General features: G+C 29.4%; 3 protein-coding genes, 2 long non-coding RNA genes and 1 pseudogene across 5 annotated transcripts; 4 read left to right on the forward strand and 2 right to left on the reverse strand.

The window, feature by feature from the left end:
• Positions 1-591: 591 nt before the first annotated feature.
• LOC145168910 (uncharacterized) lies at positions 592-7,506 on the reverse strand. Its single transcript, XR_013742170.1, has 3 exons — positions 7,333-7,506; positions 5,799-6,201; positions 592-667 (listed from the first exon to the last, which is right to left on the reverse strand). It is a non-coding gene; the product is annotated as an uncharacterized LOC145168910 (long non-coding RNA).
• LOC145109742 (replication protein A 70 kDa DNA-binding subunit B-like) lies at positions 2,538-5,480 on the forward strand. Its single transcript, XM_079046912.1, has 12 exons — positions 2,538-2,690; positions 2,867-3,137; positions 3,223-3,316; positions 3,425-3,552; positions 3,633-3,717; positions 3,808-3,943; positions 4,049-4,245; positions 4,342-4,462; positions 4,572-4,751; positions 4,901-4,975; positions 5,080-5,303; positions 5,375-5,480. Exons 1-12 carry the CDS (start codon positions 2,538-2,540, stop codon positions 5,478-5,480), a joined length of 1,770 nt encoding a protein of 589 aa, XP_078903038.1.
• Positions 7,507-9,916: 2,410 nt separating the features above from the next.
• On the forward strand, positions 9,917-13,746 carry LOC145105410 (uncharacterized). The gene is made up of 6 exons (XM_079042524.1): positions 9,917-10,172; positions 10,273-10,510; positions 10,607-10,708; positions 10,804-11,744; positions 11,871-13,046; positions 13,214-13,746. Exons 1-6 carry the CDS (start codon positions 9,917-9,919, stop codon positions 13,744-13,746), a joined length of 3,246 nt encoding a protein of 1,081 aa, XP_078898650.1.
• A 12-nt stretch (positions 13,747-13,758) lies between these two features.
• LOC145105411 (uncharacterized) lies at positions 13,759-16,728 on the forward strand (annotated as a pseudogene).
• A 2,269-nt stretch (positions 16,729-18,997) lies between these two features.
• On the reverse strand, positions 18,998-20,444 carry LOC145107786 (uncharacterized). Its single transcript, XR_013707968.1, has 4 exons — positions 20,328-20,444; positions 20,072-20,233; positions 19,322-19,431; positions 18,998-19,233 (listed from the first exon to the last, which is right to left on the reverse strand). It is a non-coding gene; the product is annotated as an uncharacterized LOC145107786 (long non-coding RNA).
• An 831-nt stretch (positions 20,445-21,275) lies between these two features.
• Positions 21,276-23,773, forward strand: LOC145107785 (uncharacterized). Its single transcript, XM_079044736.1, has 5 exons — positions 21,276-21,578; positions 21,889-22,723; positions 22,814-22,969; positions 23,061-23,303; positions 23,398-23,773. The coding sequence occupies exons 2-5, from the start codon at positions 21,893-21,895 to the stop codon at positions 23,536-23,538; spliced, it is 1,371 nt and encodes a 456-aa protein (XP_078900862.1). The 5' UTR covers positions 21,276-21,578; positions 21,889-21,892; the 3' UTR covers positions 23,539-23,773.
• The last annotated feature ends 2,770 nt before the right edge of the window (positions 23,774-26,543 follow it).

The raw sequence follows: 26,543 nt of genomic DNA on the forward strand, positions 1-26,543 counted from the left end.
TACACATTAACTCAATTTTGTTACATGCCCGATTAAGAGCATCTTATTATGGTATGCATATCAATCGTATCGCTTACATTTAATTTTGAGGATTATGTCGATTTCATCGTATTATGCTCAATATATACTTGATTCATACGATATGAATCATTCTTTACTGCATCGTCTTCCAACAATCAAGCATCATCGACAATCAGCGACTTCGATTCTTCTGTAAGTTTCTGCTTCTCAATTCTGCTTCTCAATGTCTGTGTTAATCATAATTGAAAATTATTTCTGTTACTTAATGAGTATGCGTCTGTGTGACAATTTAACTGATACCTTATTCGTATTTCACTATGAGATACCATCGTAAATAAGAACCATCAAAAGAACGATTAAAAACTTATTTAACAATCATAATTCGTCTTAATATGGTTCTGCTACTTAATGTGTATGCCACTGTTGCTCCTTTGCTGTTGCTATTTATCTTTAAATACGACATACATGCTTTTCTACACCAGGTTAGCAAAGTCTTTTGGATGTAAGTTCCTTCAAACGATTTTTAATTATTATAATAAGAAAGTTAGATTGTTCATCCAATGTTAATTGTCTCTGAAACATGATACTGTGGTTGGCATCCAGTTGTATAGTGACTGTTTTGCCCTTGCCTCAGCAGTTTGTAACCCTGATGACAAATTCATAAACAACGGTATTAGTACTGATATGCCTTTATCTTATCATACATCTGCTTAAACTTGAAGTGGGTATATTTGATGAACATCATTTTGTATATATAATGATTTAGGTTGAAAAAAATTAATTAGTTGCTGATTATCACAAGTGTACCATTAATCACACATTTGATTTTGAAGTTCTACACAACTTTCAAATTAAAAATAGATTCCAATTTTAGTTTTTCCAAGTTTGAATATAGGATTCGTGATTCAAATCATACAATTTACTTAGATTCGTTATGCAAGCAATGGATATAATTCACCAATTTTCAAGTGTGCAACCCTATTGATAGATTCATAAACATGTTTTCTTGAATAGTAGATAGTGTCATATTATGGATAAAGGTCATTTTGGTCCTTTTATAGAAAAATGAAATTTAACATTAAAACTTAAGAAAATATGCAGAAAACTAGCATTGTACTTTATAAAAATATGATTTTTAACATTTCTTACAAAGCAAAGTACAATGTTTTTTCTGTGTGACTATGTGTTGTAAAAAAAATTTATTGCAACAAATGTGACTGTTTTGCCCCTGCTCAGAAAACTACTTTTAACTAAAAATCAACATGTAACCCTTGGTCAAAAACTACTTAATAATAATCATATTATTAGCAAATTATGAAGTTTTTACTTTTACCAAAATGTGATATGTGCAAATGGTGGGTTAAAAAGAAAAGAAAATGTTATTTTTGTCTTTATTTTGGATAAAGGGCATTTTGGTCTTTTTTCGCAAGATTATCCTAAGTAACATTGTTGGCTGTTTGTTGTTACTTCTTATGTCTAATTTCATTGCCCTGTGAAACTTTGTTTTTTGCTCTTACAACTATAACTCACTTCAACTACTATTCTTATTTAAGCATTGTACTTTTTAAGTACAATGCCATAATTTAGTTTTAGTTTCCAAAAATGAACTCTTAATGATAAACCAATCAAATATTTAAGCATTGTACTTTGTGTAAATTATTTGTTTCGATTCGATGTGTTTCTTAATGACAAAAGTCAAAAGTCAATTTATGAATTATGATCACTTTATCAAAGTTGAAAAATTATTTCTAATGATAAACCAACCAAATATCTAGAAACTGCCAAAAATTATTAATTAACTTCAAAATATAAAAACTCATAATATACATGTGTTCATGCTTTTACAAATAAAAATAGGTTTAGACTAAAAAATCATTCCATGGAGCCTACCAAGGTGCATATTATTCATATCCATCAATTAGACCAAGTAAGATACAATTATAGTAACTTTTTTAAGTCCAAATTGGAAGCAAGTATCAACAAATCAACATCACCTTTCAGTGGGCCAAACACAGTTACGACATATTCTAAATTCTTATCACCATAACTTTTGATCACTAATTGGCCATTCTTGTAAATTGTATGTTTCTTGATCATTCATATTACTATTATTAATATATTTTTTGAAAAACAACATCGACTTCTACTATTTCTAATATATTTGTTTCACTTATCATTATTATTTTTAATTATGAATGATGTACAGGGGTATATACTTTCTGTTAGCCTGTTGTTTCACTTATCATTATTATTTTTAATTATGAATGATGTACAGGGGTATATAGTTTATGTTAGCCTGTTGTTTCACTTATCATTATTATTTTTAATTATGAATGATGTACAGGGGTATATAGTTTCTGTTAGCATGTTTCTTTCAGTTTTTGTTTTCTTTGTATGAATGAATATAACCATATTGCATTATTGAGTTTGTTCTTATATTATTAGTACTTCATGGACATAATGGTAATTTTATTTCTGTTTATAATTTCTGTGTGTACTTTTCTGTTATAGTGACAATGGCAGATAGAAACATCACTTTGATTAAAGACTTGGACAACATGAAGGATGATTACACAATAAAAGTGTCTATCATCCGGCTGTGGAAATCACTTTCAGATGGCAACCCCATTAATGTCAAATCAATTGAGATGATACTCATGGATGAAATGGTAAAATCTACTATTCCAATAGCATTATTCAAAATCATTTTTTTGTTTATTTGATCATTCCAATAATATTATTCAAAATCTTTCATGGTCGAATAACATTTTCAATGTTGACCAATTTATATTTATTAGAATATCACTTTTTAACATTATATAATATTCTTATCCTGTGTGAATAGTGTACAAAAATCCGAGCAAGTGTGTATCCAAGAGATTTTCAAAGGTTTGAGTCCAAGCTGAAAGAAGATCATGTTGTTTACATCCGGTCCCCCACTATCGCTCCTAACAGATACACTTTTAAAATAAGTGATGTAACCTCCAAGTTAAATTTGCACGGAAGAACAACTGTTAATGAGTGTCTACACTTTCAATCGAAAACAACATATGGCTTTTCTTGTGTTTCTTTTGAAACAATAATCTCTGCAACAGCTACCTCTAATGACTCAATTGGTAATTTTTCCCCCTTCTTGATTGTATATTATATTTAATTCTTTAATTTTACATCATTTTGACATATTGTATTATCATTTTGTAGATATTATTGGTGAAGTTGTTTCATTAGGAAAGCTTGATTCCCGTGATGTCAGCAAATCTCTACATAGGCTACCTTTACAAATCAGAAACTTAGAGTAACCAAAACTTTTCTTATATTATATCTTATATTACATTCATTACTTTACAACTTGCATGTGTTATTTTAGTATTATATATTCATTTAACCATTATTATTTTTGCAGAGGTTTGCAGGTTAACATGACATTGTTTGGAGATATTGCATACCAATTGATTTCTTATCTTGAAGCTCATAAACAAGTTGGTCGTGTGATTGTCCTTTTGCAGTTTGCAAAACTTAATGTCTATAACGGTACATTTTTTATACAAAGCAACCTTATTTTAGTCTTTTATATTACTCATTCTTTTGACTATTTTATTTTGTTTCATCAGGAACACCTTCCGTTAACAGTTATTTTGAACAAACACGGATGTTCATAAATGTTAATCTTCCCGAAATTGTTACCTTCACAGATAGGTAACAAACTATTTTAATAATTCATCGTTTTTTTTGTTTCTTTTTAATAATTTTACTAATTTTATTTTTAATCTCCTAAATTAAAAACAGCTTGGTTGGATTACGAGGAATTCAAAACCCTTCTTCTTCTTTGACTGTTGATAGCTCTCAATCATATTCGGAATCTGATGACTTTTTGAATAATTACGAAGTTAAAAATGTTGTCGATTTGATAGAACCACAAGAGGTATGTGAATATTTTAACTGTCTTGATGTGATATTGTTTTCTATTTGACAGATAATCTAATTGTATTGTTTTTTATGATCCTTTTGATATTTTATATTTTTTTAGGTCGGCCAATATATCATTGTTGGGACCATTTATGGTATTCGCCAAGATATTGATTGGTATTATGATGCGTGTACAAACTGTGGAAAGAAAGTTGAAACAAGAGATGTGTTCAGCGGTCCAGATAGTGGTGATGCAAGTGTGGTTGTAAAATGTTATGGTGATAAGTGTATAAATAAGAAGATCTCTTCTGTTCCAAGGTTTTTTACATTTAAGAAAATATCAAATGAACAACTTAACTACATTATTAAATATTAAACATATTTAATATTTATTTATGTGGGAATGTTTTATAGGTATAAAATACCTATTCGTGTGCAAGATGATTCTGGAACAATCACTCTAACTCTCTTTGATAGAGATGCTTATAGACTTGTCAAAAAACGCGCACGTGATCTTATAGAGAAAATCAAACAGGTATAACATAATTATAATATTTGTTTTATTAATTGCTGTTATTTTTTGGATTTTCTTTATATTAATGTGCTTTTAACCATAACTATATTATATAACACATTTATTCCAGGCTGGGGATAATCCAAGATTGTATCCTTATGACCTCAAATGTCTGGAGCATAAAAAGATGGCTTTTAAGGTAGATGTTAATAGTTTTAACGTTTCCAATAACTACAATCGGTTTGGGATACTTGACTATACAGTTGATAGTAACGTTATCGATGCTTTGGAAAAAAAGTTAGCTGTCGAGGTATTTATATATTATTTTTATTTCTTTTTTTAATATTACTTTTTATGATCCATACTTTTCTTTAATGATTTTCACTAATTAATTGTAAATCTCTATCGATTGAGAGCTATGTCCCACAAATTATATAAATATTTAAATTTCTGAATCAGGCAGGTACTCCTGCAAATGCTGATGATATAGAAATCGCATCTCATGAAGCATCTCACGAAACGAAGTCCTTAAAGGTTATATTATAAATCTACATTATTTAATTTTATATAGTCTATTTTAAAAAGTATTTTTTGTTAATATTTTAGTACTAAAGCTATTTACAACATTTTGTTTTAAGGATGCGATCTCACAGACAGGTGATAATTTGACCCCTTCAATGCCTGACAAATTTGAAGCTACAAGTCCGTTCAAGTATAATTCGCCAACAATGGTAAAAAAACGAAACGCTGGAGATACCATTGATGTTGATGAGTATGATAACGTGAATTCGTCTACCAAGGTCCCTCGATTGAATTCCAAAGTTGATGGCAACACAGGTCTATTAATACCAAAGATTGAAAAGTAATTTCAGATTGTCGTTTTTGAATCAACAATGTTCTTGAATTTGGTTTTTTTTTTATTCTCTTTCACAGTATTGCTCTTTGTGGTGTCCACTATTCAAACACTGATACTTCTTGCTTTATTTTCGCTGCTATTCTCTATCTTAATACGATTATGCTTTTAGGGTTATCATTGTAATTAGACTAATCTTCTTTTAATATATGTGTGGCATATATGTCTGTCTATTTATGGTGTAAAAGAAGGAAACAAATATGTTTTTAAAGGGTCTTATTAGCAATATACTAATTATTTAATGATGGTGGTGTTGACAAGGATTAATTCTTTTCAAGCATATACAAATAAGGATATTATATGCAATTAAATTACATGACCTGTATTTACAATCATGGATACTAATAAGGTATATTTTTAGTTCTGGGCAAGGATGTATTAATTTTAAGCTCATAAATAATTTTTCTGATAAAATTAAAGTGATAAGATAGATAAAGAACAGACCTGTGGAATGTTTTGTGGGCAACAATGGAGTTTCCATCAAAAACACAACCAACAAAATGCCCACCAGTAGCAAGCAACATAACTCTAAAACGGGTGGGACATAGCTACATGGATCGCATTCAACAGTCTCTCAGTCATTTCCTTCACTATAACACAAGGGGTATTATCGTCCTTTGTAAACTCATGTAAATCATGTTCAAACATAATTTTCTCAGACTCACCAAGAAGCAAGCACTTCCAGAATGAAATCGTTTCTCCATTGGATAGAGGCATAAAAATCTTATGCTTCATTTTCTAAACCTGACATGCTTGATATATCATAATCTGTAACTATGGAATTGGAAGTCAATTCATCAAAATCATCCTCCTTAACAGTATCCTTTCCAGCAATGCTTAACTTTATCTGAAATAATAAACATTATGCATATAGAAACAAAGTAAAATATCAGAGACTCTAGGAGAAGCAGTATACTGAAATTATAAACATTATGTTATTAAAGACTTTTATTAACAAAATATATGCAATAAAATTCGAAAAAATTACATATAAATGCATTGCACTTTTCTTTTACATATTATAAGTAAGTTCAAAGAACGAAAATGCCCTCGCCAATACATATATCTTTATGCAATAACAGAAAGAAACAAACATGTTTTTAGACAGTACATTACAAAAATAAATGGTATGTACAAAGGACGAAAATGCCCTTACCAACATTATACAGCATCTTATTATGGAAATCCGATTTCATATATAAGGTAACATATCAAAATCATATCAATGTTTTCGATCATCACAGTCAATTTCATTACATAGCAGATTAAGGGCATCTTATTATCAAATCTGATTTCATATATAAGGTATCATATCAATAATGTCAATTACATTTACTTTTAATTATTATGTCAATTTTATCATATTCTAAACTATATAAAATTCAAACATACCATTGTATAATTCCTTTACATCATCCTCTTTCCAAGGTTTGAAATCATCACAGTCAAAACTCGTCCAGTCAATCCCAGAATTCATTCCTTTCGGTAAGTTTATAAAAAAACTACTTTCAGATTGCTTTTTATCTTTTCTTTCTTCTTGTGTTTTTTTAATGTCTGTGTTGTTTTTTTCCAATCAGTTTCTGCTTCTCAATGTGTATGCGTCTGTTAATCATAATCAAATTTTGTTTCTTCTTCTTAATGTGTATGCGTGTTTGTGACTGCTTAACTGTTGCTATTTCTCTTTATGAACTAAAATGTTTTTTTAATCCCCTGTTTCCCAGTCATGGACAGAACATGGCGACATTTATTTGCTCCCTTGCTGTTGATATTTTTGTTTAATATTAACCATCAACTACATCTGAAAATGCATGTGTCTCACTACGGTGTTGTTCTCACATGGTTATAGTGATATCCATAACCAAAATATTACCTTTAAGATGAAACTTTTAGTAAGTTTTTTTTTAACACAAAACTGAGAAATCAAACGTAAAAAATGTTGATTGGAGTAAACTTAGTGATTGATTGGATAAAAATCGACCTGTTGACGAACACCGAGTCGATAGATATCGCCATATGTGACATTCCATTCTTTGATACCGTATGGATCTTCAGCGCCGGTAATTGCGATTAGGAAAGCACCGATAGTGAAAAAAATAACCAAATTTCCCGACATTATCTTCATCGACGATGTTGATTTAAGCAAATACTTTCTCTCTCTATTTCTGAGATAAGCGAAATGAGATTTGAGAAGATTGAATTAAATGGGGAATTCAAGTGTCGTACAGAGTGATGGAGGTGCAGTCGCTTATGTTGGGAAAGAGAGGAATAAAAGAAGGGGGTAAAAATTCGACGGGGAAATTTAAAAAAAAGTCAAAAGGATGCCTGCTGGAATTTTTATTATTATTATTTTATTCAATTGATTTTATGAGTAATATATTTCTACATGAATTCTCAATGTTAAATTATATGTATTTCTTAATCGTATATATGATAACTAAAAGCATAAGTAACTAACAAATTCGATGACATGTTTTTATGTTTTGACTTAAACAAATAATGAAATCATCTTTTATTCGTGTTTTTAGGTTTTATTGAATATTTTAGTAAAGTGGTTGAATGAATATGGATCATAGTTTTGTTTTTTGTAATGTCTCGAGCAACACCAACGGCATATGACAATTTAAACATACTTATAATTTGTCCCTTCCTGTTTCTCTTTCTTATTATTATATTTGTCTTTTTGTTTTATTTGCTTTGTTTGAATATACTTTATTTTCATCATATATTTAAGTTTTATTTAAGAAGAAATAATATTTTATATACTTTTTTTGAATATAAACTTATAAATTTTCTTATGTTTCAGATACTAACCATTAAAATGGATGTTTTTAAGACTAATAAGAAGATAAAAATAAATAATTTTTATCTGGATAATACAAAACAAATACCTATGTACACTACATCAGTCGGTCGAATTTCATCTTCTACAAATGAGAGTAACCCAGGTGCTAATGGTACGATCATTAAATATTTTACGACTTTTTTTATGAATGTTTTTAATTTTAATCTCTTCATTAAATATTTTACGACTTATTTTATCAACCCTTATGCAAATTCAAATAGGAATATCTATCATGTTCAGGCTAGAGAAAAAAGAAGAATAAGAAAGTTATACTTGGACAATAAAAAAAAAGGTATGACCGAATGAATCCATACAACTTCATCGACATTAAATCTTTTAAAAATGAAGGGAAACGGTAACCTAATTAATTTCTTTTACACTTTTTACTATACTTTAAATATGTAAAAAAAATTCTGACATGCTTTTATTTTATAATAAGGATTTATCAATATTAATATTCATATATTATTTAAAAAATTAAATTATTGTTTCAAATTTATCTATTTCTTATAACATCTCTTTAATTTCCAGACAAACTCAAAAGAGTTGTCCAACGAAGTAAAAACGTATCCGCATCTACATCAAATGCAAAAATGTCAAAAAAATCAATGTTACAAAATCCTCCTTCACATTTAAATGTTAGAACTCCGTTATCTAGCATTTCCAATGGTAACTCATTTACATTACCATTTTATTTTATAATATATATTGTTATTGTATCATATTTAATAATGTATACCTTCAATCTTCATTTCCCAGTCATGGATATTTCCAATAACAGTCATCAATCATCGTTACCAAACATCAGATTGGATTCAAACGGTAACATACTTCATTGTTTTACACTTTTTTTATATCCTTTAAATATTTAAAATAATAATTTTTACATCCTCAATTTTTAATTTTTATATAATATAGAATAATTCGGAAGTCCTTTAAATATTCATACGCTGTTTAAAAAATTACAATATTAATTATAATTTATCCATTTCTTATAACATAATTTTTTTACAGACAAATTCAAAGGAGTTGTCCATCGAAATAAAAATGTATCCACATCTACAGCAAGTGTGTATATGTCAAAACAACCAATGTTACAAACTTCTCCTTCACATTTAAATGTTAGAACTCCGTTATCTAACATCTCCAATGGTAACTCATATATCTTACGATTTTATTTTATAATATATGTTATTGTATCATATTTAATAATGTATACCTTCAATCTTCTTTTCCCAGTCATAGATATTTCCAATAACAGTTTTCAAACACCGTTACCAAACATCAGATTGGATTCAAACGGTAACATACTTTATTGCTTTTAAACTTTTTATGTTTCCTTTTAATATATAAAATAAAACTTATTACTTCATCGTTTTATTATATCATCTCTTTATCAATATTCATATTTAAATGAAATTAAACAAATTATTAAATATTCATGCATTTCTCATAAACATTTATTTTTTTTTCACACAAATTCAAAGGAGTTGTACATCAAAATAATAACATATACGCATCTAAATCAACTGCAGATATGTCAAAACAATCAATGTTACAAACTCCTCATTCACTTTTAAATGTTAGAACTCCGTTATCTAACATTTCCAATGGTAACTCATTTATTTTACCTTTGGCTTTTATAATATATATTATTATATTATTATTATTATTCTATCATATTTAACAATGCATATATTCAATCTTCTTTTCCGCAACGATGGATATTTCCAATAACAGTTTTCAATCACCGTTACCAAATATTAGACAATACGTTGTATTTTCGAATGGTGACACATCAAACAAATCATCTAGAATAACATCAAGATCATCTTCAGTCATGTTACCTAACCTAAATCATAAAAGTAAGAAAAAAAGGGCAAATGTATCTCCTATTCCAATAATTGGTCTGAGATCCGTTCAACACAACAACGATTGCCAAAATAATCAAAACATATACGAAGGTATATCAAAAGGTAATTTATTTATAAATATAATATTAAAATTACTTCATTCAATCATTTTCAATTATAAAACCTTACATGAATAACTTTTTTTGTCAACATTAATTGACAGATTATTTGGATCATGGTGATCAGATTGTCGTATGCCAAACATGTTTTGCAAAATTATGGAAAGATGAAGCTGTCAGATGTAAAAAAAATGAGAATGAAAATTATTCTCTATGTTGTGCTTATGGAAAAGTTGAACTACCGGAGTTAAAGAATGCACCTCCAAGTTATGAAAATCTTTTTAGATCTGGAGATTCTAAAAGCAAACAGTTCATGAAGAACATTCGTTCTTACAATTCTATGTTTTCTTTTACGTCAATGGGTGGCAAGATTGATTCCTCAATCAATAAAGGAAATGCTCCATACATTTTTCGACTTAGCGGTTAAAATTATCATAGTATCGGAAGCCTTTTACCGGAACAGGGATTTAAACCAAAATTCTCTCAGTTGTACATATACGATACTGATAATGAGATCGCAAATAGACGAACATGTTTTGGGTACACTTTTCACAATTATCACATTAATAGATATCTTATTCATCAGCATTACTTTATTTATTTATCTTATGTTTATATGTTCATCTTACTTGCAGTGGAGAAAATCAACGATCTACATCAAATTCTTATGTTCTTGATAATGATATTATACAAGATTTGAAGTTGATGTTAGATTCAAATAATGTCTTGGTTCAGTCTTATAGAATGGTTAGAGATTGTTTTCATGAAAACCCTCATGTTAATATCAAATTGAGAATTATTGGAAGAAGGGACCAAGATGGAAGGACATACAACCTACCATCTGCTTCTGAGGTTGCCGCTTTAATTGTTGGAGATATTGGTGATTCAATTGATAATAGAGATATTGTTGTTCAAACTTCATCTGGTTCTCTACGGCGTATTAGTGAATTACATCCATCATACCTTCCTCTTCAGTATCCACTACTGTTTCCATATGGTGATGATGGTTACAGGGTTGACATACCACATCGAGGTATTACACCTTCAAGCAACAGCAAGCGGCCCAACTGTACAATGAGAGAATTTTTTTCTTATAGAATACAGGACAGGGATCAATATTTTTCACTAATTCTTAATTCAAAAAGGTTGTTCCAACAGTTTTTGGTAGATGCTTATACTATGATCGAAAGCGAGAGATTACATTTCATAAGGAGCAAACAACAAATTCTTAGATGCGAGTCTTATGAGAATTTACGTAATCAACAAGACCTCGGGAATAAAGATATATCCAACGTCGGACAACGTGTTATCTTACCTTCATCATTCACTGGCGGTGCACGTTATATGATGCAAAACTACCTTGACGCCATGTCCTTATGTAAATGGTTTGGATATCCTGATTTCTTTATAACCTTTACATGTAATCCAAAATGGCCTGAAGTTAAAAGGTTTCTTCATAACACTTCACTGCATCCAGAAGATAGACCTGATATCTTATGTAGGTTATTCAAAATAAAGCTCGATGCTTTTATTAAAGACATACGGGAAAATAAAATTTTTGGCATCGTTCAAGCAGGTATTAAAAGTTGTTTAATACAAATTTTTTTTATAATGATTTTTTCGTTTCTTAACATTTTTTATTATTTGCAAATATATTTCATCCAGTACAAATCATATCTTATTTGTAAAATTAATTTTGCAGTGGTCTATACAATTGAATTTCAAAAAAGAGGTTTGCCACATAGTCATATTTGTCTATTTATGCATGCTGACTCAAAGCGGCCTACTGTTGAATATATTGATCCGATTATTTCCGCTGAGATTCCAAATATCAATGAAGATCCAGAGTTGTATTCACTTGTAAGTGAATTCATGATACAAGGTCCTTGTGGAGCTGAAAATATGAATTGCCCATGCATGGTTGACAAGCAATGTTCGAAAAATTTTCCCAAGCAATTCTGTAATCATTCTTCAGTTGATGTCAACGGTTACCCCTTATATATGAGAAGAAACAAAGGATATTTTGTCGAAAAATCAGGTGTCAAGTTAGACAACAGAAATGTTGTTCCATATAACAAATATCTGTTGAAAAGATATCAGGCACACATTAATGTTGAATGGTGCAATCAGGGATCTTCCATAAAGTATTTGTTTAAATATATAAACAAAGGTCCAGATAGAGCTACAATTGTTGTTGACATCAACACTGATTCTCATCAAGAAAAGGTTGTGGATGAAATAAATGATTATTATGATTGTAGATATATATCTGCATGTGAAGCATCATGGAGAATATTTAAATATGATGTTCATTACCGATATCCTTCTGTGATGCGACTACCTTTTCATCTTCCTGATCAACAACAAGTCATATATGCTGCAGACGATGATATTGACAATGTTCTTGAACAACCTTCAGTTGTTGCTTCAATGTTCACATCTTGGATGGAATGTAATAAAATTAATAAAGATGCACGGAAACTTACATATGTTGAATTTCCTACAAAGTTTGTTTGGAAACCTGATGATAGGTTGTGGAAGCCAAGGAAAATTGGACGTTCAATAGGAAGGATTCACTCTGTTTCACCTAAACTCGGCGAAATATACTTCTTACGGATTCTTTTAAATAAAGTGAAAGGTCCAAAATCATTTGAAGAAATTCGTACGGTAAATGGTGAAGAATTTCCTACTTTTCGAGATGCATGTTATGCTTTGGGCCTCTTAGATGACGACAAAGAATACGTCAATGCAATTAAGGAAGCAAGTCATTCAGGAACTGGTTTTTATCTGCGTTTCTTATTTGCTACGATGTTAATGTCTAACAGTTTGGGTAGACCAGAGTTTGTTTGGGAAAATACATGGCAACACTTGTCGGATGGTATTCTTTACAACCAATAACGTAGATTAAAGTCTCCAGGTATTATAATTTTCTATTATTATTTGTAAAAATTGATATTATATATTTTCAATATGCATAAATTTTTTATTACCATTATAAACTGTTTAATATTATATTCTTTTTGAGATATTGTTCATTTTTTACAGGTTTATCACTCAATGAGGATCAACTTAAAAACCTTACTTTGTTCGAGATCGAACAGATTTTACTTCGTAACAACACCAGTCTTAAAAATTATAAACAAATGCCTTACCCTGATTCTGATACAGTTTCTTCTTCAACAAATCGCCTTATCATGGAGGAGCTAGACTATGACATACCGATTTTAAAGAAAGAGTTTGATCGTATGTTTGATGCATTAACAAACGAGCAACGCAATATTTTTCTTGATATAATGAATACAGTCAATGAGAACAAAGGAGGTGTGTTTTTTGTGTATGGATATGGTGGAACGGGCAAAACATTTCTTTGGAAGACAATATCTGCAGCAATTAGATGTAATGGTGATATAGTTTTAAATGTTGCTTCAAGTGGTATTGCATCGTTATTATTGCCTGGAGGAAGGACAGCACACTCTCGGTTTATAATTCCGTTGAATCTTACGGAGGATTCTGTTTGTAAGATACCGCCTGATAGCGAACTCGACAGATTAGTAAGAAAAAGCTCATTGATTATTTAGGATGAAGCACCTATGGTCCACAAGCATGCATTTGAAGCTTTAGATCGAGCTCTGAAAGATGTATGTAAGTTCGATAAGTCTAGCAACTCAAAAATTCCATTTGGAGGGAAAGCGATTGTTTTTGGAGGAGATTTCAGACAGATTCTACCTGTTGTTCAAGGAGGTAGTAGACAAAATATCGTTAATGCTTCTTTAAGTTCTTCATATATATGGCAACAATGCAAAGTCCATAGATTAACAATAAACATGAGACTAACCGTTGGAAGGGATCCATCTGATATTCGAAAAATACATAATTTTGCAAACTGGCTTTTGGATATAGGAGAAGGAAAAGTTGGTGGTTCGAATGATGGTGAAGCGATTATTGATGTTCCGGATGATATTCTCATTAATGATCCACATGATCCTATAGGTTCATTAATTGAGTTTGTATATCCTTCAATCTTGGAAAAATTCAACGTTACGAGTTATTTTCAAGAAAGAGCTATACTAGCTCCGAAAAATGAAGTTGTCCAACAAATCAATGATCGTTTGTTAGCATTGTTTCCCGGAGATGAAGTAGAATATTTAAGTTCAGATAGTCTTTGCCAATCAGAGTTTGTTCATGATCAGTTTGATCCCAATTTATACTCCCCAGATATTTTAAATGGTCTTAAAGTATCAGGTTTGCCAAATCACAAGTTAATTTTAAAGGTCGGTGTTCCAGTTATGTTACTAAGAAACATTGATCAGAAAAATGGCTTATGTAACGGCACTAGACTACAAGTGAAATCTCTGGGCAAACGTGTTATTGAGGCAATTATCATATCTGGAACTAATATTGGAAATAAAACCTTTATTCCAAGGATGTCTTTAAGTCCATCTGAAAAAAAAATTCCCTTCAAATTCAAAGAAGACAATTTCCATTGGCTGTATGTTTTGCAATGACAATTAATAAAAGTCAGGGGCAGTCGTTATCAAAGGTTGGTCTGTATCTCAAAGATCCTGTTTTTTCACATGGACAGTTGTATGTTGCCTTATCTAGAGTTCAAAGTAGAGAAGGATTGAAATTGTTAATTTTAGATAAGGATGGTAGACTTACAAACAAAACTTCCAATGTTGTGTATAAGGAAGTTTTTAGAAATTTATAAATGCTTTGTAGTTTTTAAATTCAAACAAATGTGTTTTTTTCTTTTTTTTTTCATTTTTTTTTATTTTTTATTTTTTATAAAGCATTGTAATCCATAATATTTAATTTGTTTCAATATTTTATTTGCAGGCTTTAATAGATGCCACATGGTGTTTCTTGATTGCTCACTCAAATCAAAAAATAATGATTTCCCCTCACACTTCATAAAGCATTCACATATTGAAAGATTTATTTTAGTTATCTTCATATTTACCTTTGCATGGATTAATTGTGTTTCTCTTTAACATATATTCAAATTTATAATCTTTTTTACAAAGTTATATTAATATTAATTTTAAATTTAAATAATCAATACAACAATTGCTAAACAAACTTAACTCTTATTAATAATATAATTTTTTTTCTAAATTTTTTACCCGTGGTTTCCACGGGTTGTAACCTAGTTTAATAAAACAATTTAAATAAATAACAATGATTAAGGGGTTGTTTAGTAGGATATGAATTTTTAAGATCTAAAATATGAAGAGTTATGAATTTCTAAAAGAGTCTGAATTTTTAAGATCTGAATTTTTAACATGTTTGCTATGCTTAATTTTAAAAATGTTAATTTTACCCTTTGTATTTTTTTTGCTGAATTTAATGTTTATGTTTATAAAATACAATGCTCTAATAGAAAAAGGTGAAAGTATGATGCTATAATAGAAAAATCAATAAAAATACATTGCTATTTCTTGCAATTAGCACCATACAAAATCCAAATTAAACACAAATCCAAATCAAACATAAATAATTTCAAATCCATGAAAACATACAAAATACCTTGTTGTGATTAGTAAATCTATTAGAAAAAAAGTGATCAGGGAAAAACAACAAGTGGACTTTCAAGCTAAACAAATACATCCATACTCTTTCTCCATCATTACATCAAACATGCCCTTCAATAGCCCCTCTATTATTTTTCTAACATTTCAACCTGCAAATCCAAATTCAACAAGGAAACAAATAGGTTCAATGGAAAATTATACAATCATTAATGGAGGTATTTTCATTGACTTCAAAATTTAATTGATCATCATAAAACTAAAACAAATTAGAATACAATGGATAAAGAGAGGATTAGAAAATTGTGTGTATATGTATGTAACACATATGTGTTCATATGGATTCCTTTCTTGTCATAGACCTTGGAATACATATTCAACCAATTAAACCAATCTTGAAGGCTTCTCAAGAATTTGGTTTCTTTCAAGTATAAAAGTTTATGCTTACATAAAATTAAATAATCACATAAAACCACACTCTATGGTAACCGTATTTTTAAAACCAAGTTTCAAGACCAACATTGATTTTAATCAAACCAATAATCCATTTGAAGTTTCAATTCTAATCAAACCAATAATGTATATGAAGTTTCATGACTCAACATAGATTCCACAAGCAATTTGTAAGCTTCTAATCAAACCAATAATCCAAACAAAGACAACCAAAAAGAACAAAAAAATTCACAAAGATGTTTTAAGGGTACGATTTTTAGTTCATGTGGGTTCGATTTGAGAGACAAAATGAATACATATAATATCAATGGCATATGAATAACGTGCATGAGAATCCCCTCCAAATTCTCTAATAAATCGTTAAATGTTGGTTTGATTTTTTGTTTACCTGAATATGATGTGTGTTAGAGGGGTGGTGGAGCAGGCATAAGAAAAGGTGAAAAAATCATTGATGACGTTGTTGACGAAGGCGACGTCGCTGGCAAGGGCAACGTTGCTAGCGGAGGCGATGACCGGTTGGTGGCGGATGGTTGTAGATCGGAGAGACGGTGGGAGGGAGACATGGCCAATGTCGTGTGAAGGGGAAAGAGAAAAGGGAAAATATTTTAGGGCGATATTGGGACATTCATATATATATATATATATATATATATATATATATATATATATATATATATATATATATATATATATAGAGAGAGAGAGAGAGAGAGAGAGAGAGAGAGAGTCAAGATCAAATAAGAAGGAGATTTTTGGTAGGAAGGTAAGAAGTTTTTTTTCTACATATTTTTTTGACGAACAAACAAAATGAATCATTAGATGATTCATTTGTAAGATGATTCACAAGAAAAAATTCTCAAAAAAACATCTCGATGATTCATTTATACAATGATTTTGTTGTTATTCACTAAAATTGTCATAAAAATGAATTTTTTCTTAATTTACTTAAAAATGAATCATAAAGATATTTTTTTGGGAATTTTTTCTTGTGAATCATCTTACAAATGAATCATCTAGTGATTCATTTATTTTGTTCGTCAAAAAAATATGTAGAAAAAAAATTTCAATTCGGACATGCCTTCACCTCTGAAAAACTAATGATAAGTTACTAACAAGGAGGTCCTGAGTTCTATCCCAAACATATATTAACCCGCCGTTCTAAAAAAATGTTTTTTTAATCTAGAAAAGTAAGAGTATGTCCCTTAAATTTTCAATTAAGAGGCTACTATACAGCCCCTATGTCTAAATAATATCTTAGTTTACAAACTATGATACAAAAATCTTAATGAATTGTTTTAAAAAATGAGCACAATAAAAAAAAGTAAAGACGTATCTTTGTCTTTACTAATAACTTGGCAAATACCCGTGCGTTGCACAAGTTTAAAAAATTAATTATGTGCGTCTGTATTCTGTGTGTATTATTTATATACGGAATTTTGTATAAATATATAAGTTATTATATAAATGGTGATTATTTAAGTGAGTATTGGTAAGAGCAATTAAAATATATATTTTTAACCAGATTGATATAATAAAAAATTAATGATTGCATTGAAATTCTATTTTAATATTCCAACTTTTCAAATTCCAATTAAATGTTATTTAAAAAGAAACCAGGTTTTTTCATTCATCACACTTAATTGATACTTATAAGACTTAAAAAAGTATGATTAAAATATTAAAATTGTGTTTAGTAAATTAAATGACTAATAGAATCTTCTAACTTTTTTAACTAAATAATATACCAAAAATCTTAAAATGAGTTATTACAAATTAAATTATGTACATCTATTGTTTTGTATTCAAAAAAATTAATAGCATTTATATGAATTAAATTACAATAACACAATAATTGAAAAACAAATATTAATGTTTTTTTTATCCAAGAATGAAATTCAAATGATGGTAGCCAATTTTCATAAAAGTGTTAAAAACTATTCGTTTATTTGGCTCAAAGTAATAATTGTTGTTTGTATTGTATTTAATTATAATATCTTTTAGGGAAAAAAAGAATTGAATCAAATCATAATAAATGATATTACCTTCAACATGAATTTACAAATGTAATTCACGACACCATTTACACACAAATAAATAAATAAATAGAAGAAATTGAATTCAAAAGAGTTTAAAATAAGGAATATCTTTTTATGACCTTGTAAATCTATGATTTTTAAAATATCTTATATATATGGAAACTTTTCAAACCACGATTCTTAAAAAAAGATAAGAATGTTATAGGGTATTTTAATAAGCATCATTTGAATTAATTTACACCAACCAATAATATAGTCAACTTATTGTTTTGTTTTTTCGTTTTTTTTATCGCAACACAATTCTTGATCATTAGTGTGAAGAATAACCATAAAAAATAACTCTTTTATTGCAAAACTTATTGTTCTTTTATATATATATATATATATATATATATATATATATATATATATATATATATATATAGGGTTAGGTTATTTTGTTTTTAGTAACTACTGTGTGCCAAAATACACAGATCTGGACCATTGGATGGAATATAATCAAATGTCATGATCTGATGGTCTATGATAGTAGAATATGATAACATGTACCATATAATCACACAAATTTGAGCATAAGGGCATTTTAGTCAATTAACCTATATTCAAAAAGGAAATTTTCGGATTTTTAGGGATAATTAATTCCTATATTTTTAAAAATCTTAATATTTTAAATTAATTTAAAATTAAAAATCCGATTTTATTCTGTCAGAATGATAGAATTTTAACCATAAACTAATAAATATATTTTTCGATTTTATTCTGTCAGAATGACAGAATGTCAACTATAAAGTAGTAAATACATTCTGAAAGAATACACAAAATCGATTCTTGAACTAATAATATACCAAATAATTACATTATATGATTGTGATTCATTGAATAATAACAAACATTCTAAAAGAATAACAAGTATAATTCTTAAAAAATAACAACATTCTTAAACAATAAGTGTGGTCATTCTTTAATTCATTCTTCAATCCTTTCCCATCAGGTCTTCAAGCAATTTCTATTGCCAAGGAATTTGTAGTGATACACTTGTGTTTGCATTCTGATATGAAAAAAAAAATAAAGAATAAAATTCGAGTTCATTCTTAAAGAACAATCTTTGTAAAAGACTAAAATTAAAGCTTCCCTGCCTTTTTTGGTTGTCTAGGTCTGATCAATTTGTAGGATTACATGTAAAGAATATTTTCCTTCTTCATTCTGAAAGAATAGTAGCCTTCTTCAAACTAAAGCCCTCTTTATTCTAAAAGAATATTGCCCTCATTAGAATTTTCAGGTTAACATTCATTTGGTAAAGCAAAAAGTACAAACAGAAAACCACAGACCAACAAAAGTAAATACCAATGGAAATAGAGAAATCAGCATTCTTGAACTACAAGAATTCAAGATTTGAGCTTTTACCCTTAAGTGATTCCACTTCAAATTGAGTAGATTTTACACAGTTCCAACTTCCAATCCCAATTTTTGGTTAAACCCATTATATATTAGAGTCCAGTCAAATTAACTCAGTAGCAAAAACCGACAAATATGAAGAAGCCAAAAGTAACAAGAAGTAGAACAAAGTCAAACATATCAAAACTTTCGAATTTAGTTTACTGGGGTTACCCTGAAGCAGTCCCACTACAAACTGAGCAATTGGTGTGAAACACATTTAAGATCAGCATCTAATTTGTGAATTACAGTGCAAAATTCCAAGAATATAAAGTCAAACTGAGCAATTGGTGTGAAACACATTAACTATGAATCAAAATCGTACTAGATTTTCCTAAACTTTATCGCGTTGATTTCATGGTGGACATCAAATCCGCAACAAATCAACAACAAAAAGAAATGGTATGAACTCCGATCGAGAAGATAGAAAAAACGAAGATCGAGATACGTACCAGCGAGTTTTGGGAGAGATCACCAGCTTCCATGGCCGTTTTTGTTGATGTAATCGATCAGAAGGTCGTCTTTTTCCTGTGCCCATGGTCCTCGCTTCAATCCTGTCTTCTCGCAGCATGGCGCTCTCACCATTTTCTCTCTGTAAATCTGAATCGGAAAACCTAGAAAAAGTCAAACAGTATAAGGTCGATGGGGGCGATGGTAGCTTGGTGGTGGGTGATGGTATTGATCGGAGACGGTGGTTGGAAGACTCACCTGCATCTGTCTACAAGGTCGATGATGGCCGCCTGTGAGCTTCGTTTTCTCCGGCCTTCTTTGTGATCTGAAGGTGCGAGTCGAGAGATTTGAGGCGGTCGACGCCTAAATAGTCAAAGAAAAAGAAATCAAAACTTAATTTCCTTAATTGCAATATTTCAATTAAATGATTTCCTTAATTAAAATTACAAAAAGTCCAAAATACCCTTTAATGATTTATTTAATTATTTATTATTTTTTGAATTCTCATTGATACATTTAGACACACAATAGTTGCTAGAAACATTTGAACATACCTCTATATATATATATATATATATATATATATATATATATATATATATATATATTTCTGTTATGTCTTGTATTATTTCATCTATAAGAACATAACCCATTAAAATTTAATATTTAATCTCATTCTTTCTTTTAAAAACACACTTCAAACACATTTACGTTCATAACACCATTCAAACACATTTATCTCATTTTTTCTTTCAAAAACACACTTCAAACACATTTATGTTCATAACACAATTCAAAAATATCAAAATTTACAAAACTTTTATTTTATCTTTAAATATACAACTTTCACTTAAATTGACAACACAGTTTCAGCGCATTAACCATCAAATTAAGAACACATTTCTTTTCCCTGTAATGTACAACATTGACACAATTATTCATCATTTCTGAATACCAAAAACGGTTGGATTGACTCATATAGACAATAAACTTCAAATGGAGTTTAAACAAAATAAAGAAAAAAGGATATGGGAAGAAGAAAACAAATAAATAAATTAATTTGAATTTGAATGACATAGATTAATTTATTTATTCAAATAAATAAAGAAATCTTATTTTTGTTCGTTCTTTGATACATAAACGGCACCCACTACCACCCCTATCTAATCTTGGTGGTGTTAAAATTACACACGATTTAATTACACGAATCAATTCAGAAACGAACAAACACAAAGATCTACAATTTGTTTGGCTATTATCTTCTCCCCACCCCCACTTCAAAGCCACGTTCCATTTTCAGTTAATTTCTTTGTCTTGTTTCGTCGTCGACTACCCTCCCTATCCTATCAAATAGAAATCAAACATTCACACCAGTGGCGTAAGCGCTGCCATCATCCTCTCGTTTCTTATAAACCCGACAGTTACGAGCCACTCCTTCGTCTCTGTAATCTCCAGAAGGTTGTCGTCAGGTCGTAAAGTTTAGAGGCTTTCATTGACTACTATTCTTGGGTATGAATTTCTTTTCTTTCCTTCTTCACAATTTTCTGCACAATTTTGTTAGTTTGAAGGGTTCTTTAATCAAAAATATTTGTGGGTATTCAGTATTCTTGCTTAATCTTTTGATCATGTGAACTTCACAAAATCGAGTCCACCGCTGACTATTACTTTGTAGAATCCGCACCGCTACTGCTTATCAAAATGATTCTTGGATGTTTATATATATATTATAGAACCAAATCAATCTTCGTAGCAAACATATGAAATCTTAAATGATGTTATTTGAATTCATTATCAAAAAGTTTCCCAATTTCTTTTTCAGAACGATGTTAGCTGGTACTCAAGGTCTTCTGTTCGTTTTAGCTCTATCTTTATTGTCAATATGCGCTCTACAATCAGTAGGTCGTGTAACACTTGAAAACGGGGTTAAATCAAAGGTGTATTTATCACCTAAAATAACTCAACATCCGGGATCCGTTTCAAACAAATTCTACTACGATATCGAGTTCCCAAAAGGTCATATTGCTATAAAGAGTTTCAATGCCGAAGTTGTTGATGAAGAAGGGAATCCTGTTTCCCTTCAAGAAACTTATCTCCACCATTGGGTTGCAGTAAGATACTACCAACGTAAGGGTATAAAAGAAGCAAAATATAATGGTAATCTGGGATTCCACCAATCAGATTTCGTTATTGCTAGGAATGCTGGAGTATGCAGTAAAGGTCTTACCCAATTTTTTGGTTTGGGATCTGAAACACGAAAGACAGATACACATGTTCCTGATACTTATGGAATCGAAGTGGGTAATCCACTTCAAGTTCCCAATGGATATGAAGAGAAATGGTTGTTCAATGTCCATGCAATTGACACTCGAGGTGCAGTTGATGCAATGGGATGTACTGAATGCAGATGTAACTTGTATAATGTGACAAAGGATGAATATGGTCGACCTTTGAAACCAGATTATGTGGGAGGTTTATTCTGTTGCTATGATGGAACACAATGCAAAGTGAAAAACGGGGTTCAAAGTGTGAAAAGAAACCTTTACCTAAAGTACACTGTTGAGTGGGTTGATTGGAGTGACTCCATAATACCTGTTAATATCTATATCTTTGATGTCACTGATACTTGGGAGAACACTGGAATCCATGATTGCTTGGTAAGTCGTAACTTAATTCAACCCTTCATCTTTATACATAAAATTTCTCCAAAACGTTACACCTTTTTACTAAAATTTTGAATCTTACAGATTGAGTTTAATGTTGAAAAAAATGAAAATGGAATTACAACTAATGACTTCACCAGCACCAGAAGATCAAAAGTGAATTTCCCAATTTCTGGTGATGTTGTCTATGGTTCTGCACATCTGCATAGTGGTGGAATAGGTTCTGCTTTATATGGAGAGGTGAATATTTCAACTTTTTGGAGTTGGGTGTTGTTTATTTTTTTTAATCTGGATTTGTGTAAAAAGATGAAAATTTATGAACTTTATTCAGGATGGACGTGTGATTTGCTCATCTAGAGCTATATATGGGGAAGGAAATGAAGCAGGAAATGAAGCTGGATATATCGTAGGAATGACCACATGTTACCCTAAACCAGGGTCTATAAAGATAACCAAAGATGAAGTTTTAACTTTGGAGTCTAATTACAGCAGTGAAAAGAGCCATACGGGAGTTATGGGACTCTTTTATATTCTTGTTGCTGAGTCTTCTTCTACTTTGGATGCTTCAGTTCAAGTAAGATTTTCTAAATCCCAAAAAAGCCCTTTAAGTATGTTACTATACATGGTAAATAATGTAAGTATGTTGCTATCTTGGGTGTGGTTTTCAGATTAATCAAGATTCGGTAGTACCAATCTTCTTTTGGGGTGTAGCTGTGTTTGGATTTGCAATTTTTGCAGCTGTTGTTGTTTCTTATAGGAGACAAAGGCAAAGTGAAGATGGCTACCATTCTATTTCAACTTCAACATAAACTGTGTTGGTTGGTATTTGGTGAAACTATATGTTTTACTTAAATGAATATGTGAAAAAAAAATATAAGGATGTGTTGCATACGAAATAAAGTTGAGTTTTTAACTTTTGTCGCTGTAATCATGTGTGATAGGAGAAAGAATGCTTTTGTAATATATATGGGTGGCATGACAAGTATCATATAGAAAAAGTGACAAGCTATGATTTAATAAAATATTAAAATATAGTTTAGTATAGTTTGTGGAATATTATAGTTCACCAATCACACCACATGTTTGTTTGGTGGACCAATTGTGTACTTTAAAACCATGTTCATTAGAATAGAACTTAAGAAAAGTAAATTAATTTAGCTTACGCTGAAATGGAATGAAATTGTTCGTGATGTCTCTCAAAGCAGCTTCAAAACAAACAAAGAAAATGGATGACATTATGCTAATAATTAAAATTTAGAAAACAATCATGTGAAATCGAGTGAATAAGTAAATGATAAACGAAAAAATGTACGATGAGGTTATTCGTTTATATATGTTTTTCACATCATATAATATATCTTCATTTCTTCTTTTAATTTCTACTTTGTCTTTATTCTATTACAAATCATATTATAACATGGTCCTGTGATGGAGCCTTAATAAAAGAGGTTCAAGTTTAACGTTTAAAAACTTGTTTCGGGACCGGTTCGACGTGGACCGTCCAAAAAGTGAAATTTGCCATTTCATGATATTAAAATATTTATTTAAATCTCCAAAAAAAAAAAAAGGTTTCTTTGTTTAAAAAAAAAAGAAATTCGGACATATGTATAGCACACGATTCATAAAATTAACATAGAGCTAAAAAATATTAATTTACAAATAAAGGAGAATAGTATTAAGGAATAAGAAGGGTACAATGTTAATGTCTTTAAAATATAATAATATCCAGCAAAAGGCAACATCAAAATACCTTTTTAAATGATTCAAACAATAAATAAAAGTTTGATGATCTTAAAATCCCCCCCAAAAAAAAAAAAGAACAATCTAAATGAGTTGTATATTTATTTCCACATCGTCATATTAGAATATAGAGCTTAACGGAGCTTAGTAGTTGAGCTGTTTCATTTAATAAAAGTGATTTTAGGTTTTAAGGTTCGAAACTTGTTCTGAAATGGGTTCGACGTGGTCCAAACAATACTATCATTTTCATGATATTAAAATATCTTTTTAAATCTCAAACTTTTTTCATTTTCTTTTTAATTCACATATTTATAGCACCAGATTCAACAAATTAACATAGAGATAAAAAAAAATTAATTTTACAAATAAAGGAGAATAGTATTAAGGAATAAAAAAGGTATTGCGTCAATGTCTTTAAAAGATAATAATATCGAACAAGGCAACATCAAAATACTTTTTTAAATAATTGAAACACTAAATAAAAGTTTGATGATCTTAGAATCCACAAAAAATAATCTAAATGAGTTATATATTTTCCGCACCAAAATTAGGTGTCCAAATGCCTACCAATGTCCAAAAGACGTATTTTTAGACAAATTTTGAGGATAAAAAACATAAATATTTGAAAAGCTTTAAAAGAATATTTGATATTAAATTCCATCGTCCAGCACGTTACGGCAGAAACTATAAAAATATAAAATAAAGTTGATCGACACAACTATTTAGGAAGAAGACATACAAAAATAAGATTTGAAAGAGTATATTGATTGGTATAATACATAAATAACAATTAATTTAAATAATAAAATGTAATATTAATAAAAACAAAAACTATAATAAATTATGTAAAAGGCCAAAAGCATAAATTTAAAATGTAATAAAAGACGAAAATTATAATTTATAAAATACTAATAACTTAAAAAATTATGAGAAGTGAAAAGTGAAAACCATGAGATAAAAATTAATTTATGGGTAAGGAATATAAAAACAAATGAAGTTTAAGGATACTAAATGAATGGTAAATATGTATGTATGACTCACTTTCTTTTTTTTGGGAACAATAAATCTAATTTAATTTTAAAGTATTTCTAAATTCACTTAGACGAGATACTTTAAATATAATATTATTTATAAAAGTATTTATAATATTTTTATCATAATATTACAATTTTTAAATTTTTTAAAATGTTAATGATATTTTATTTAAATATTACGAATAGAATAATTTGTATTCATTATTAATAATATTCTTGTTTGAATATTAAAAAATAAAGACGGTGATTTTTTTAACATTTTTATGTCAAAGTTGATGAAAATCACTCACATAAAAGAAATCTGAAGTTTTTTTTGAGTTTTTTCTATTAGTCTTTTTGGCATCCGAAATATATGGTCAAATAATAGGGGTAACAATTGATGATATAACACGACAAAAATAAACAACACGAATCGAAATTGAAACAAAACTGAAATTCAAATTTGCGTTTGTGTCGTGTTCGTGTCAAGTATAAAAATAATATGTCGTGTCATGTAATGTTCATGTTCAAAATTCGACACGAAATATATACGATTTAAGATTTGTTGTCGTGTTATGTATGATTAAGTATTAATTAAATACACTAATTGTTATTTTATGTTATCTTTGTCGTGTCGTGTTTTGCTTGTCGTTTTTAATTGTGTCATATTCGTATTAAATCAATGCCATGTTATGTCATACAAAAAGACGATATGATTGTCCGATTTGTCATCCCTACCAAAAACACATATACGTGGCACACAAAAATAAACTCGTTTTGCATTTCGTTACAAATGCATATTTATGTATATCTTGATATTGTTACGAAGTATGTCAATATGATATAAGTTAAGATTAAGTATGTTTTTATAAATACATCTTTCAATCTTGTGATACAACAACCATTGGCATAAAGTATAAACATACGAATAATGGAATATACCATGGTTTTGTAACCTCTAAAATATAACATTATTTATAACAAAATCCCCTCTCAAAAATATTTTTCGTGAATTAAAAATAAAAATCTCCTTTCCATAAAAGATTCTTGATCAAAAATTT

The sequence above is a fragment of the Lactuca virosa genome, chromosome 4 (assembly GCF_052849685.1).
Source record: "Lactuca virosa cultivar CGN04683 chromosome 4, Lactuca_virosa_CGN04683_v6, whole genome shotgun sequence".
In the NCBI taxonomy this organism is placed as follows: Eukaryota; Viridiplantae; Streptophyta; class Magnoliopsida; order Asterales; family Asteraceae; genus Lactuca; species Lactuca virosa.

Excerpts from the sequence above, each read along its gene's own strand:
- LOC145107785 (XM_079044736.1), top strand. The coding sequence starts at position 21,893 with ATGTTAGCTGGTACTCAAGGTCTTCTGTTCGTTTTAGCTCTATCTTTA. Across the intron at positions 22,724-22,813 it reads CTGGAATCCATGATTGCTTG|ATTGAGTTTAATGTTGAAAA; the intron begins GTAAGTCGTAAC and ends TGAATCTTACAG. Across the intron at positions 22,970-23,060 it reads GTTCTGCTTTATATGGAGAG|GATGGACGTGTGATTTGCTC; the intron begins GTGAATATTTCA and ends AACTTTATTCAG.
- LOC145105410 (XM_079042524.1), top strand. The coding sequence starts at position 9,917 with ATGGATATTTCCAATAACAGTTTTCAATCACCGTTACCAAATATTAGA. Across the intron at positions 10,709-10,803 it reads AATAGACGAACATGTTTTGG|TGGAGAAAATCAACGATCTA; the intron begins GTACACTTTTCA and ends TCTTACTTGCAG. Across the intron at positions 11,745-11,870 it reads TTTTGGCATCGTTCAAGCAG|TGGTCTATACAATTGAATTT; the intron begins GTATTAAAAGTT and ends TTAATTTTGCAG.
- LOC145109742 (XM_079046912.1), top strand. The coding sequence starts at position 2,538 with ATGGCAGATAGAAACATCACTTTGATTAAAGACTTGGACAACATGAAG. Across the intron at positions 4,752-4,900 it reads AAAAAAAGTTAGCTGTCGAG|GCAGGTACTCCTGCAAATGC; the intron begins GTATTTATATAT and ends TTTCTGAATCAG. Across the intron at positions 5,304-5,374 it reads TTAATACCAAAGATTGAAAA|TATTGCTCTTTGTGGTGTCC; the intron begins GTAATTTCAGAT and ends TCTCTTTCACAG.